The sequence below is a fragment of the Mytilus galloprovincialis genome, chromosome 9, assembly GCF_965363235.1.
Source record: "Mytilus galloprovincialis chromosome 9, xbMytGall1.hap1.1, whole genome shotgun sequence".
NCBI classification, from domain to species: domain Eukaryota; kingdom Metazoa; phylum Mollusca; class Bivalvia; order Mytilida; family Mytilidae; genus Mytilus; species Mytilus galloprovincialis.
In genome coordinates this window covers 68,510,549-68,525,031 of record NC_134846.1, presented here as the reverse complement: position 1 = coordinate 68,525,031, position 14,483 = coordinate 68,510,549, and the positions used below count along the sequence as shown (strand labels likewise).

At 32.2% G+C, this 14,483-nt stretch overlaps 1 protein-coding gene across 1 annotated transcript in view; it reads right to left on the bottom strand.

Moving 5' to 3' along the window:
• Positions 1–14,483, bottom strand: part of LOC143045754 (uncharacterized) — a 29,481-nt gene that overhangs the window by 8,929 nt on the left and 6,069 nt on the right. Inside the window, exons 3-9 of the mRNA XM_076218478.1 lie at positions 14,280–14,393; positions 13,946–14,051; positions 12,831–13,004; positions 11,993–12,101; positions 10,840–11,018; positions 9,985–10,059; positions 8,998–9,115 (exon numbers count right to left, since the gene is read on the bottom strand). Coding sequence (XP_076074593.1) covers positions 8,998–9,115; positions 9,985–10,059; positions 10,840–11,018; positions 11,993–12,101; positions 12,831–13,004; positions 13,946–14,051; positions 14,280–14,393 — 875 coding nt within the window. The remainder of the gene's footprint in view (positions 1–8,997; positions 9,116–9,984; positions 10,060–10,839; positions 11,019–11,992; positions 12,102–12,830; positions 13,005–13,945; positions 14,052–14,279; positions 14,394–14,483) is intronic.

Here is a 14,483-nt window from a genome sequence, read left to right as displayed (position 1 = left end):
AACCTTACGCATTAGATATAATGCTTAAATGAGATCAATGAAAACCCTGTTCTATCATAAATAAAAACAATGTTAATGAAAAGGGAGGCACAAACATAATAAATACGCAATTTACCTGCATTGATAAAGTGTTAACTTGAACAAATAATAATATGAGATCGCAAAGTGAAAGTACAGAACGGTGTCATGGCAGATGTAAACAAGTTGAATCTCACGACGATATTTGTCAAAATAAATCACTATATGACGGGATAATCAAAGTATTACATAGGTAAACATTACCAAGATATACATATAAAACTGGCCCTTATCACTTGCAAAGTACAAATAGTTTAAATCATGAGTATGAAAGTCAATGCATTTATCAGTGTTTGTGCACACCCGAGAAGTTGACCACCCGGCAATATTCAAATAAATATATGTAATATACAATTAATAATACAATAAATAATAACAATTATCAGTCCAGATTTGTCACAATTTCCCCCACCCAAGTCTTAAAATACTCCTGTATTTTCTGGAGGTAACAGTATACCAGTACTTTTATTTTTGTTTACTTAGTCTCTGTGTTCTTTAGTCTTTAAAGGGAAACTTCGCAAAAAAATCAAAAATTGATATTATGTTCATTCTGTATAAAAATGCTCAAATTCATAGATATTAAAGTTTTATTCCGCTAGATAAGCGATCGCCATCGATTTTAAATTTAGAGTATCAATTCTCTGCGTTCGGCCATTTTGTCTTCTTTCTCGATTAATAACAACGATATGTCTATAAACCACAAAGGAACAAAACGACAGTAACCGATGTAGTCGTAATTGCGCGTCGATATCTTGTCACTCGTACGGTTGTTTTATCCGACTAACTAACTTGATACGGAAAATATTCTTATTTTTTTTTTAATTACCATGGTCTGTTGTTAATATTGGAATTAGGTAAAAAGTCAAAGTTGAAATCATAAATAAGTGTTCCGTGAAAATTGTTTTCGAAAATCTAATTTGTTCATAATTCTTTAAAGTAATAAACTTTTTTTCATATAAATTCTGATCTTCCCTCATCTAATCACCAGCATGGCTAAAGGTATTACTTCCAAAGGTATTGTGAGGGGTGTGAGGTCACACGTCCAGGTATTCAAGCGATTTTCTGTCGGGCTTGCAAGTTCATGCATCGTTTCACTTCTGCAGGTATTGATCAGTGTACACGGCCGATAACTTATAACTTTCCATTTTGAACTATCAGATGTATAATATATAAGTCTGTCTTACTTGTCATTACTAAACTCATACGCTTGTTTATAAATAACATTTCTGGTGTAAAGAATATTATTCATAAAAATATAAATAATACCCCAAAAGATAAGATTTGATGAAATTAAAATCTATTTAAATATTTTTTCCACGGGTGAATTTGGGAAAATGTAATATATACTCGTTGTCAATAGTGAAGGACAGAGTGGAACATACCAGAAATATTGATTTAAAAAATGAACGCACTAGTCTTGTCGACGATTCGTTTATACGACTGGGTAGAAAGTTACGGAACTATAGCGCAATCTAAAATATATACATGTATACATTGAACATAAGAAAAATATATATATTTTGAATAAATTGGGGTAAAAGTTTTGTAAATAGACTAATCCACGTATGCCAACAGTATGTAATCATCGAATGTCGATAGACTATTGTATACCAAAAGAAGAAGAAGAAGCGAACCAATTTGAATTTAATACAGGTCGATGTATAACTTGCTTTGGTTCATCGAAGTTGTGGACATAGTAAAATCACAGATTTATATTTCAATAAGATTGTTCTCGATCAAAGGAAGGAATTCGTCATCACAATTGTTATATATGCCACTGGACGGACACTAATTATAAAAATAAATTGCTTGTCCGCTAAATAGGGGTATTCTTGTCAGATAAAAGACTTTTAGTTATATTAAAAAAATAGGGAAATATGACATTAAATTGGTTCTGTCTTTTTTTTTAAACATCGTTAAAAAGATGTGTGTCTAAGGTGAACGCCACAAGAACCCTGTAATAATAGTACGAGAGTATAGCATGTAAACATTCCTTCTCAATAATATGGTTGTATTGGAAATCTTTTCATACAGATTGACAACTCATGGTCCGATATGCATGTAATATTTGCCACATGACGCCCATAGTTCTTTCTACCATCATCATCTTATTCTTTAATATTGCTGTTAACATCGATGGTTCATACCCAAACAAAATGGGAGTGATGTACCTTCAGAGCTTCTCCGTGTTATAACTTGTGAATCTTAATATATAGACGAAATTTCGGTATTGAAATGAATCTACATCTCACAAACAGGATGTTTAAATAACGATTTTGAGTAATCCCCTAACGAACCAATATAAACGTATGGCAAGATATAACCATGATTGAAGGAATTTAGTTTTTGTCAGACGCAAGAACTCATCACTATCATAAACGTATACGTATATATGCATGCAGTTTCAAATATCAAGAACAAGCGGTCGATGTCGATAGTCCGTTTTCTAACTGTTCAGAGTTAGACATGTCACTTGTTCATTCTTGGAAGCCTTCATATTCCCCGTCCAACGATTGGAACTCTTTCTGGTTGTTTTGACTATATATGCTTGTATGGTTATTCTGTCGTTCAAATTATCTGTACAACTGGTTGCATTTCCTCTCCTTTCCCAACAAACAAACTAACGAAACGCTACTAGTCTGCTTTCTCTTGAGCTCATCCTCAATGGCGCTTATACGTCGGGAAACTTACATGTATACTAATAATTATTGTTTCAAGAACAACGATGTAAGGACGAACTATTCTAATTTCGTCAATATTAGTTATGCATGACTAAAATATAAGTGTTATTACAACACTGTATTTGGTCTCGAATGTATGTTAACTAATTAATGTGTTTTTATAGACTAGCTCAAATCCTCATCCAAATAATATAATCTATAGGTAATAATCGTTTCCTACCACACCGAGATTTAATGCCAAGCGGTAGACATATTTTAGGTACTAATTAAATAATTAAATGAACAATATTATTGATAACAATAATTAATCATTAATGTGCAAAGATTAAAAAAACAACAGTAGTTTTTCTTTATATGTACGTATTATATTCCGCTTCGGTAGAGTTATCTTCAAATAGTTTCAGATAATAATTAATACATGGGTTTCAAAAGTCTAAATGTAAGTATTCTCGGACATTTTTTTGCCTAATAAAGACAATCAAAATGCTTTAGTAAAGCTATTTCTAATTTCTAAGTTCCCCTTTTTTATGAGACATAAATCAAGGACAAGAGGTGTATATCATTTCATTCTGACACATGAATTAAGTTTCCCGTCTTTAACCGAAAATTATTTATTTCTTAGTAAATTAATTTATTTGAATTCAAATAAATAATAGCACCAAATATAATTAAATAATTCCACGGCGATCTATTTTCATTTGTCACCAACTTGAATATGTATTTTAAATGTGTGTATTAAATGCTCCCTTGTTTTATAACCTACTGATCCAAATAGACAGTCACACCTGGCAAGGTGTGCCCTAGAGGCGTGGTTAAATACCGAAGTGCAAATAACAATTTACCTTTCAACAAGCCATCTACGAGTATTGCCACAGAACCGTGAATACACACATCGTATAAATCTAGTCATAGCAGAGACAGTAAAAGGTCAATAAGAGTACACCAACATATTGTCTTTACAGATTATTGTACTTTAATTTGTTCACCTTAACAGTCCGAAAATGCATTAATTAAAAATAAATTTATAACATTTTGTGTTGTCTAAAAAATTAATTTGAATATATACGTTTAACATAGAAAATGTATCTCATGAATATGTACAATTGCACGTCTGTGCGTTTTATCTTCTTATTATCGGCTGGTTATTAGATAAAGCAGAAGTCATCGACGCGCTTACGATTACGTTAAAATATGATTAAAAACCAAGACTTTTAATGATTGTATTTTAAATCCCGGCATGCAAAAACCAGGAGAAAACGTCACGACCTACAGGAAGTTGTTAATATTTTTTCATTGATTATTGAATTTCTCCTTAATTACTGCAATTATAGCGATAAAACTTTGTGAATATATATATTATGTCATAATGAACATATTTAAACCATAAGTAAAAAATCGCGAATTTTCTCTTTAATGGAATATATTCACACTGTTTAATTATATCATCCACACTTCTGTGTCTTCAGGGAAATCATCTTTCTCTCATCTGTAGATAATTTTCGCTATTACACTCATAGCAATTTCTGATAAGACATCGGACACGTTTTAAAAACCATAGAGAAACACTAGAGCCATTCACGAATTTCTTCCACTTATCTACAAAAACACAGTATCACTTTAACATCAAATAATAATTTCTGTTGACGCTGCAACTATAATTATTAACTACCTTGGAAATATCACAATATTCCACCAAATTTTCTAGAAAACCCCCTCTTTTCAACCAACTCTGGGGTGATCAGTCCCTATAGGCAAATCTGGGCTACGTTTCTAGAAATATCACATAACAACTGGATGCATTCACAACACTGCACCAATACTTCTTCATATACACTATATCTCAACATATGAATAATCTTATTCATAAAAAATAATAATAACGAGTGATACACATTTATACACATAAGCACAATAAATTTTGAATGGCGTCTTGTCCTCTTCTTTGGTTTTAACTTTACTTCTTGCTAGATTATGAGACACTTTCTTTTATCACTTTGAACTGTTTCCAATATATTCTGTGAGTCTATATATGTGAAATACTTTTCCTGGTTTCTTTGTCACTTCAATATTCGATAATTCACTGGTACTGCACAAATTTAATTAATAAATCTTGTTCTAAAATTTTATCAAGGTAATATCCCAAATAATCACATTATTTTCATAAAACATATTTTGCCAGAGTTCTCTTATGTTTGTCCATAAACTGAACCATGCATATGAAATCAATTATCTGTTATTTTTCTTGACCCCCTATTTGATTTATTCTGCTATTTATAATTGCAGTCTGAATTTCATTTCCAACATCTTTAAAATCATTTAATTAACATAAAATACGACTTCTGTAACCGTCAACTCCCGACCTATTAATAAACGGAAGGTTGTCTCCCTGAACCGTTTCCATAGTTGTATTTGGTCTGAAATTTCTAAAATTCTGTGAATTCGGGGGTTTATTCTCCCTAAATTCATGACCATTAGACATAGAACATTGTCTATAAAAATGATCAGGCGAGTCACAAATGAAGCAGGTCCTTTGATTCTGTGTATTACTCCCGTTTTGGTAATTGTTGCGGCCAAATCTAAAGTTGGATCGGTTGTTCGTATTCCGAATCTGATTTTCTAACTTATACATTCTACTTAAAATCATTTGAATGGTTTTGTCATTATTTGGCTGTTGGGAAATTAATCTGATATTTGGGTCACCATTATTTTGCCATTCCATGTCTAATTTATTTTCACTACAATTTTCATAAGAAACTGAGCGGACACTAGTTTTCTTTTTATCACTTGACTCCCCTAAAAGAGCCTCATATCTTTCAATTATATCTACAGCGTCAGCGACCGTTTTACATTCTCGATCTACGCATCGACATTTCATTTCTATAGGAATCGACTTGTATAACTGATTGAGCGCCAACACTTCTTGTGCCAATGAATCCAAGTTACAATAAGCTTTTTGTACCATCTGACGGAGGTCATCATCGAGATCAGCAACTGTTTCACCGGAATTTCTTGTTCTCATTTCAAAACGCGATAACCATCTGTTTTGTTGACGGGCACTTCCGAATCTTTCTTCTAAGCGTCGGACAAGAATACTATAAGGTCGGCGTTCATGTGTAGGAAGACTCATATAAAAAGTTCGTGCAGGGCCCTTTAAACTTGCAGCAAGTGTCAATACTCTATCTTCCATACTCCATCTGCCGAGTTCTGCACAATCTTGAAAATGCGAAAAATATTCTTCCCAGTCATCTGATCCACTATAAGCATCTGGACGAATTGTAGCAGGATGTCCAGCAATCGTCAACTGTTCACGGCAAAATCGTGATGCATTTCCCCATTTTCGTTCATGACTGTTATTATTTTCAAAATACGACACACCTGGTTCACCTTCAAAATTCCTTTCCACCTCTACTGTATCTCTCTGTCTAGCCATGTCGTCTCGTACGTTGTTATTAAATGCACTTTCAATACCACCTTGTCCCTGCTTTGCTGTATTTAATGCAGAGTCTTCATTATTTTCCTCGACTGTTTCACGTTTATCCATATTAAACTCGATTTCTGAATCAGATTCGTCAGACATTGAAAATTATTACTAGTTCGGGACTAGTTCACTATTTAAATATTGTTGAAAAATTAAGATTTCTATTCAAACTTAACAATCACAGGCAAGGTATTCGATCTCTGGATGACAATTATTTTTGTCATCCCACTTCTGACACCAAACTGTAACAAACCTAGGGTTACTATAAAACTTTAACTCATTGTGTCGTTCAGGAGGAGTGGAATCATTGCTTAACTCAACAGCAGCGTGAAGAAACACTAAGATTTGTAATACATAACAATATTAGTTATCTTGGTGTAATCAGGGGTGTACAGAATTTTACACCGTTGTTGAAAATTCATACACCCTGAGGCGCAGCCGAATGGGTGTATGAATTTTCAACAACGGTGTAAAATTCCGTACACCGCTGATTACACCAAGATAACGAATTTATTTCTTATGAGTTTTCAAAAAAACAAAAAAACAAAATATTTTTTAAAAATTAAAAAAAAAAAAAAAAAAAAAAAAAAATTTTTTTTTAGCATTTTCTAATTTTAATTTTTTTTCTTAATTAAAGTTTTTTTCTTTATTTTAGCAAAATTTTATTTTTTAATTTTTTTTGGCATAATTTCATTTTTTTTTAATTTTGGAAAAATTTTATTTATCCCCGGGTGAACAAGGGTGGGGTGTTATTTACACCGGGGTAGTCAACCAATCAGATTGCAGTATTTTTGCTCCATAAGAAATAATAGTATTTATTTCAGTCGTATTTTGACTCAGTTCTTCTTTCAATATAATAAACATCAAATACACATTCATCATTCAACAGATAAAGCAATAAATCGGGTGGTCAATATAAAAGGTAGTTGACGATTCAAGAGATTGATTCAGAATGACATGTGTGTCTACAGGCTCCTATTTATGTCTTTTGGCACTTACTATGACGTTAGAGTAAACATCTAATCGTCCAATCAAAAGCAACGTTTCTTACGTCTTTTGGCTTGAAATGTTCAAGAAGACAATCAGATTTCGTTATTACTAAATAAAGACTCGTTATTGAGTTGTCCTCATTTTGTCCTTCTTGTCCGAATTATATTTAAAAGCAAATAAAACCAAAAGGACATTTATACATAATGCTATTTTTAAACGGACAGTAAATTCCTTTCTCGATACGGCGTATGAACTTGGGTGTAATTTACATAACCTTACGCATTAGATATAATGCTTAAATGAGATCAATGAAAACCCTGTTCTATCATAAATAAAAACAATGTTAATGAAAAGGGAGGCACAAACATAATAAATACGCAATTTACCTGCATTGATAAAGTGTTAACTTGAACAAATAATAATATGAGATCGCAAAGTGAAAGTACAGAACGGTGTCATGGCAGATGTAAACAAGTTGAATCTCACGACGATATTTGTCAAAATAAATCACTATATGACGGGATAATCAAAGTATTACATAGGTAAACATTACCAAGATATACATATAAAACTGGCCCTTATCACTTGCAAAGTACAAATAGTTTAAATCATGAGTATGAAAGTCAATGCATTTATCAGTGTTTGTGCACACCCGAGAAGTTGACCACCCGGCAATATTCAAATAAATATATGTAATATACAATTAATAATACAATAAATAATAACAATTATCAGTCCAGATTTGTCACAATATAATTGAAAAAAAACAACTTTTTTGTGAATATTGTCAACATTACAATGAGTGATGTTGATGATGTAAACGATATAAACAAGACATTGTCAACATCATTATGTAAACAGAAAGTTATAGAGTCGATCATAAGCACAATGTTGACACTATATTGTTAACATTCCGTTGTATACGATGTGAACGATGTAAACAGAAAGGTATGGACTCTGTATACAATATAAACATGAAGTTGACACGATATTGTTAACATTGCGCTGTAAACGATGTAAACAGAAAGGTATGGACTCTGTATACAATATTAACACGATGTTGACACGATATTGTTAACATCACGATGTATACGATGTGAAAGATGTAAACACAAAGGTGTAGACTCTATATATACAACATTAACACGATGTTGACACGACATTGTTAACATCATGTTGTATACGATGTTAATGATGTAAACACAATGGTACATAACATATAGATAGGATACAATGTAAACACAATAACGACACTATAAAGGTGACATTGCAATGTTTAAAAATATCGACAAACATCGTTCACTGGACGCCTTTAGTGCAGAATTTTCTTGCTGTATTGAAGACCCAATGGTGGCATTTGGCTGTTTTCTGCTCTTTGATCAGGTTTTTGTCTCTTTGGTCAGGTTTTTGTCTCTTTTGACACATTCCCCATTTATATTTTCAATTTTATTAGTTACTTACTTCTCCAAACTTTTGGAAGACTCTGACTTTGACAGTTCTGTGGTAGCTTGTTTGTGTAGATGTAATGTAATATGATTGAGAACCTCTGTCATTATTCACTCACTTCTCCAAACCTTTGGAAGAATCTGACTTTGACAGTTCTGTGGTAGCTTGTTTTTGTAGATGTAATGTAATATGATTGAGAACCTCTGTCATTATTTACTTACTTCTCCAAACCTTTGGAAGAATCTGACTTTGACAGTTTTGTGGTAGCTTGTTTGTGTAGATGTAATGTAATATGATTGAGAACCTCTGTCATTATTTACTTACTTCTCCAAACCTTTGGAAGAATCTGACTTTGACAGTTTTGTGGTAGCTTGTTTGTGTAGATGTAATGTAATATGATTGAGAATGCTCTGTCATCCACGTCCTTTAACTCAATTGGTTTCTGTTAAAATAAAAATGGTCAATCATAAGTAAAATTTGTCTCCAAAGCCTTGTGTTTATGGTAGGTAAAGTTAACTGAAATCTTCAAATATGTGGAACCTTTGCTATAAGGTTGTGAAAGAGGGAGAAAACAATGTATTGTATATAGAGGACAACAATGTCTTATCCCACCAGTTAAAAGTCCCTATCTGTTCAACCAAATTTTGCAATTTTCACAGCTTTCTAAATATTTTACCTTAAGTTTAACTTAAAAAAAACTAGGTATATGCTGAATTGTACAAATGTCACCTTTCTGTATGCCAATTTTCAACATACATTCAAAATCATATAAGAAAAAAGAGAGCTCCCGGAAGGAGGTACCACTAGTTAAAAATAACCCCTGGTTTTCTGGAAATCTTAAATTAGTGTACCATGGAGCGCATTAATCCTCAATTTTAAATGCAAAATCCTAGACAGGTAAAATTTGGCATCAATTGGTCTTAATATATTTCTCTTTCAACAAAAGTTTCATTTCTGCAAATTTGTTGGTTAGTTTAGGTGAACAATGACATCAAATGCACTATTTTTTGTCCAAGTAGGCCTACTTTCACATACATTCTAAATTTGAGGGAGTAATTGGTGGTATGACACCTATAAACAATTATCTTATTGAGTTGGCTATTTTACACATAGTGAGCTTTTAACTTCAGAACAAAATTGAAAATTATGAAAACAAACTAAACCAGAGTTTAAAGAGGCATAAATTTTGTAAACATAGTCAAACGAAATCAATACAGCCTTATAAAGTTTTAAAAAATATTAAGATAGTGTTATCATTCAAATGGAGCTTCAACTTGGACTTATTGGACAATATTAATCAAAGCATCTTACCTCATGTGACAATGAAAGTGACTCATATGATGGAGGAGATTTGTCTGATAAATCATAACTTGTTGCTGATGAATTCTGAAAAAAAGAAAGAAAAATGTTATGGCTAAGCAGGACTGTAAATAGAGAATGTCATCTGGGTTTTACTATATCACACCTGTATCAACCCAAGACACCAATAATTGAATATAATCTCAACTGCTTTGCTCAAGGGATTATGTTGGTAGATAGTTGATACAGAGTGTGATATTGAAAAAAAACCCATATCAGGTGACATGACGTAAATCATATATAAGGGGTTTGATAAAGCCCTTGTAAAAATTACTGATATCAATGATGTGACATCATAAAGATTAGTGGTTTGATAAAGCCTTTACAACCATAACTGATATCAATATCATTACAGGTGGCATATAGTCAAATACAGCATTATTGCCATTGATTGTATTGCACATACAATTTACTTGTATTTGCTACTAAGCATAGTTAAAACTTGGTAAACCAAACCCTGATAAAATCGAATTTCAGTTTAAACCAAACAACCTAAGACAATTATGAGGTCATTATTTGAAACCTGATTATAAACATGATAAAATGATGTAGGTAAAACTGTACCATTTCATTTTACAAAATTTGATCAGATGTATCAATGTGTTAAAATATCATACTGATAGGACCTTAAAACAAAATTCAAATTAACATTCAATAAATCATTTTGGATCCCAACTGGAAGGCTCATCTTATTTTTCTATTCATTTTAAAAAATCTGTTTCCTTAGTTCATTTATCCTTACATATCATTTTATAGATGTTTAATTGTTATACAATATATGTAGTTTTTAGTGCTCTTAGTTTTTACCTTTTGACTGGAACCATCAAAACTGAACATAGCTCTGAAATATTCTGATCTCACAGACATGATAGCTCGGTGACCATGGAATATATTCCTGTTTACATTAAACGACACATCACTGAACTGAGAATTGTTCACCAGCTTGGCCAGATCATTGGTAATATCAGCTGGAGAAGGCGGCAAGTCTGTAACAGAATAACACATTTATCAATTATACTTTAGTTTAAGGTTTCAATTTTTAAATAATGGTGTCATACTGAAATGAGCAACTGTGTACATCAATCTATCAATATTTATATTTCATGTGTTTACTGTTAGATCCTTGTTTATAGAGAAATGGTAACTTTCTGTATATAATTATATTAGATGAGTGGTCTATGAAGAAGGTCAATATATGGATCATTTGTTAACCAGACTTAATAGTTGTGAGTTAGATATGAAGACAATAGAATTTGGCTTTTTATTGCATTTCATGCTAAAGATCTGAAGTAAGCTTTTAACAAAAGTTGAAACAAGAATGTGTCCATAGTACAGGGATACCCCCACTCGCACTATCATTTTCCATGTTCAGTGGACTGTGAAATTGGGGTCAAAACTTTAATTTGGCATTTAAGGCAGCAACCATTTGATTTTCTGGGGGGGGGGCTATGGTTTTTTTTTTTCTGGACAAATTTTTTTTTCGCCTGCGGTGAAAAACAATCTATTTTTTTCGCGACAAGTCGAAAACAATTTTTTTTCTTTCAATTTTAGCATTACATATAGTGGCAGCTGAGGGTGAAACAAACATTTTTTTTTCTCAGAATCAAAAACAAATTATTTTTTTCTCCAAAAACTGGAAACAAACTTTTTTTTTCAAAAAAAACCATAGCCCCCCCCCCCCCAGAAAATCAAATGGTTGCTGCCTAAGTTAGAAAGATCATATAGGAAACATGTGTACTAAGTTTCAAGTTGATTGGACTTCAACTTCATCAAAAACTACCTTGACCAAAAGCATTAACCTGGAACGGGACGAATTGACGAACAGACAAACGAGAGGGACAAACAAACGGATGCACAGACCAGAAAACATAATGCCCCTCTACTATCGTAGGTTACCATAGGTGGGGCATAAAAAACCTATAAACAACAATATATACATGTATGTAGAATATGAAATTACCAAAGTTGAATTTTGTTCCAGATATTTTTACAGCATCAATCTCACACCAGTTACTAGCAACTGTGCAATCAACCTCTATCCTAAGTACATTGCTCTGGAAAGACAGTCTCTGTAAAATGTTAAGAAATAGAATCAAGATTAGAAACAATTTCAAATGAGAATTATAGTGCATGTATTTTTGTACTTTCTAAATAACAACAAATGTGTTATAAGAAGGAAAAGAATGGATGTGACTGATTGATTTATAAATACTTTATGTCTAGTGGAAATTCCAATAGGGGTTGAGAAGATAAAATTTTTGGTCATTGGAATACACTCTGCTTTTCTTTAGACTGATACAATAAATTTCAACTTAAGCATGCTAGTTCACCAGGTAGTTATTTATGAAGACATGTCTTCCTTCCATGAGACATTATTCTGATTCTTAATTATTCATTCTTCTGAGTGCTTAATGTTTGGTGGAGAAACAGTAAATACCAATTTTAAAGTAATAATTTGACACAAACCTACAAACTAATGCGCTAAAGGGAAGCAATCTAACATGAAATAATTGAGATAGTTACTATTTAGGATAAACAGTGGATGTACACAGGGCAGAAAAATATCTCTTGCTAGTTAAGGAATACAAAACCTTAATAGATCTTTGCAACAGTGTTCCTTTTGCTGTTTTATTGAAAGCAACCAAAGAGATAGACGCTTTTTAACATGTTTTTGTCCTTTGATTGCTATGAAAATTTGTGCATGTAGAAAATGTAATCAAAATGCATTACATGTATTATGCTTTTAAGATTGGTAAATTTAACCTTTTAATATTGGATTTTTTTTTACATAATTTTACCTCAAAATCTGGTGAAAATATCCTACTATGTGTAATACAACTGACTTTGGGAGTATTCCATACTTTAACCCAACTTCCATTTGGATGTTTTGCCTTTATACACTTAACCATCCCTGCATGGTATGTCTCATAAATATCTATTTTATCAATGTAGATCTTCTCTTCATATTCAATCTTAAAAAGATAAAATTTTCTTATACAATAGTTATAATAACACATGAAAAAAAGAATTGTTGGATAAACAATGTACCATAGAATAAGAAATTTGTTTTCTGAATTTGTTTATGCATTTGTTGATCAATGAACATCATCTTCATTTCCATCATTACAATGTTAAATTTCTGTTACATTGTCAAAAGATAGAGAATTTTGCAATATTGATGTTAATTATTTTGGTATTTTAATTGAAGAAACTGTAAGATTTTTATACATCTTTGTTTTAGAATTTTTTTAAATTTAAAGATTTCACAAGAATGTTTAGGGAAATCTTTAAATGGGTAGCAGGGGCCTCAATGGCAGAGTGAACGGGTGCACTTGACTCCAATTTTAATTCATTATTGACTAGGATTGTCAGTTTTCCCATCGAAAGTTGGTGGTTTTCTTGTAGCACTCCAGGTTCCTCTACCAATTAAAACTGGCCGCCACAAAATAACCCAAAAGCGGTGCTTAAAAGTGGTGTTACTGAACTGTGTAGTTTTTTCTTAATACTAGTATTTATAGAATAACTAGTCAAAGAATTCAAATAGAAAAAAATATTCAACGAGTCACCGCACAACACATTAATTCACGAATGCGCATAGCGCATGAGTTAATTATCAGTGTTGATCGATCACGAGTTGAATATTTTTCGATATTTCAATTCTTTGATTATTTTATTCTTTTTATTACATTGGCAAATGACTTTCTTTTATAAAATTTATGTAGAAAATGTAAGGAACTATATTTTATTCCTACACATTCACAATTTATTTTGATCCGATGTCTTGACAACGCCTATTGTTGTATGACGTCAGAGAGTGAAATAACCACGTTTATTTCACATGTGAAATTATCAATTTTTATCTAACTGGGAAATCAATGTAATTCATTGCAACCAATGTAATAAATAAATATACCTCAATAAACTGATTAGCATCTTTCTGTTTTTGAGCCCAAGCTCCAGCTATATCACCATACTTTGGGTACACCCTAGGTTTTCCTTCAACACAAGATGCTGGCCAACTGTAATAAAAACACAGATGATTGGGATATACATTGTATCAAGGTGATCACTTGCAATGAAATACATGTATGTATGTTTTCCACATTTTTTGCACCATTAATACATGTCTGTTTGGTTCGGTTCCTAAGTGTCATCACTGCCCAATGCTGGCTACATCTTGCAACAGCCAAAAAAGGCAACTATGCAAACAAATAGGAAATAATGGTAATATGTGAAAGTTAGTTTACCTTTGAGAATCATACTGTGAAGAATAGTGAAGGACTTTAGACACCCACTGTTCTACAAAGTTTGGATTGTTTCCGTTACTGTTTGTCACTGCCTTGTAAGCCATTTCATTAAGTCTGAAAAAGTCTCTGAATGTTAATACTCCAGCATTATAAACACCGTGTATCATCAGTACACCAGACATAGGTACTAACCAAGTGGGCATG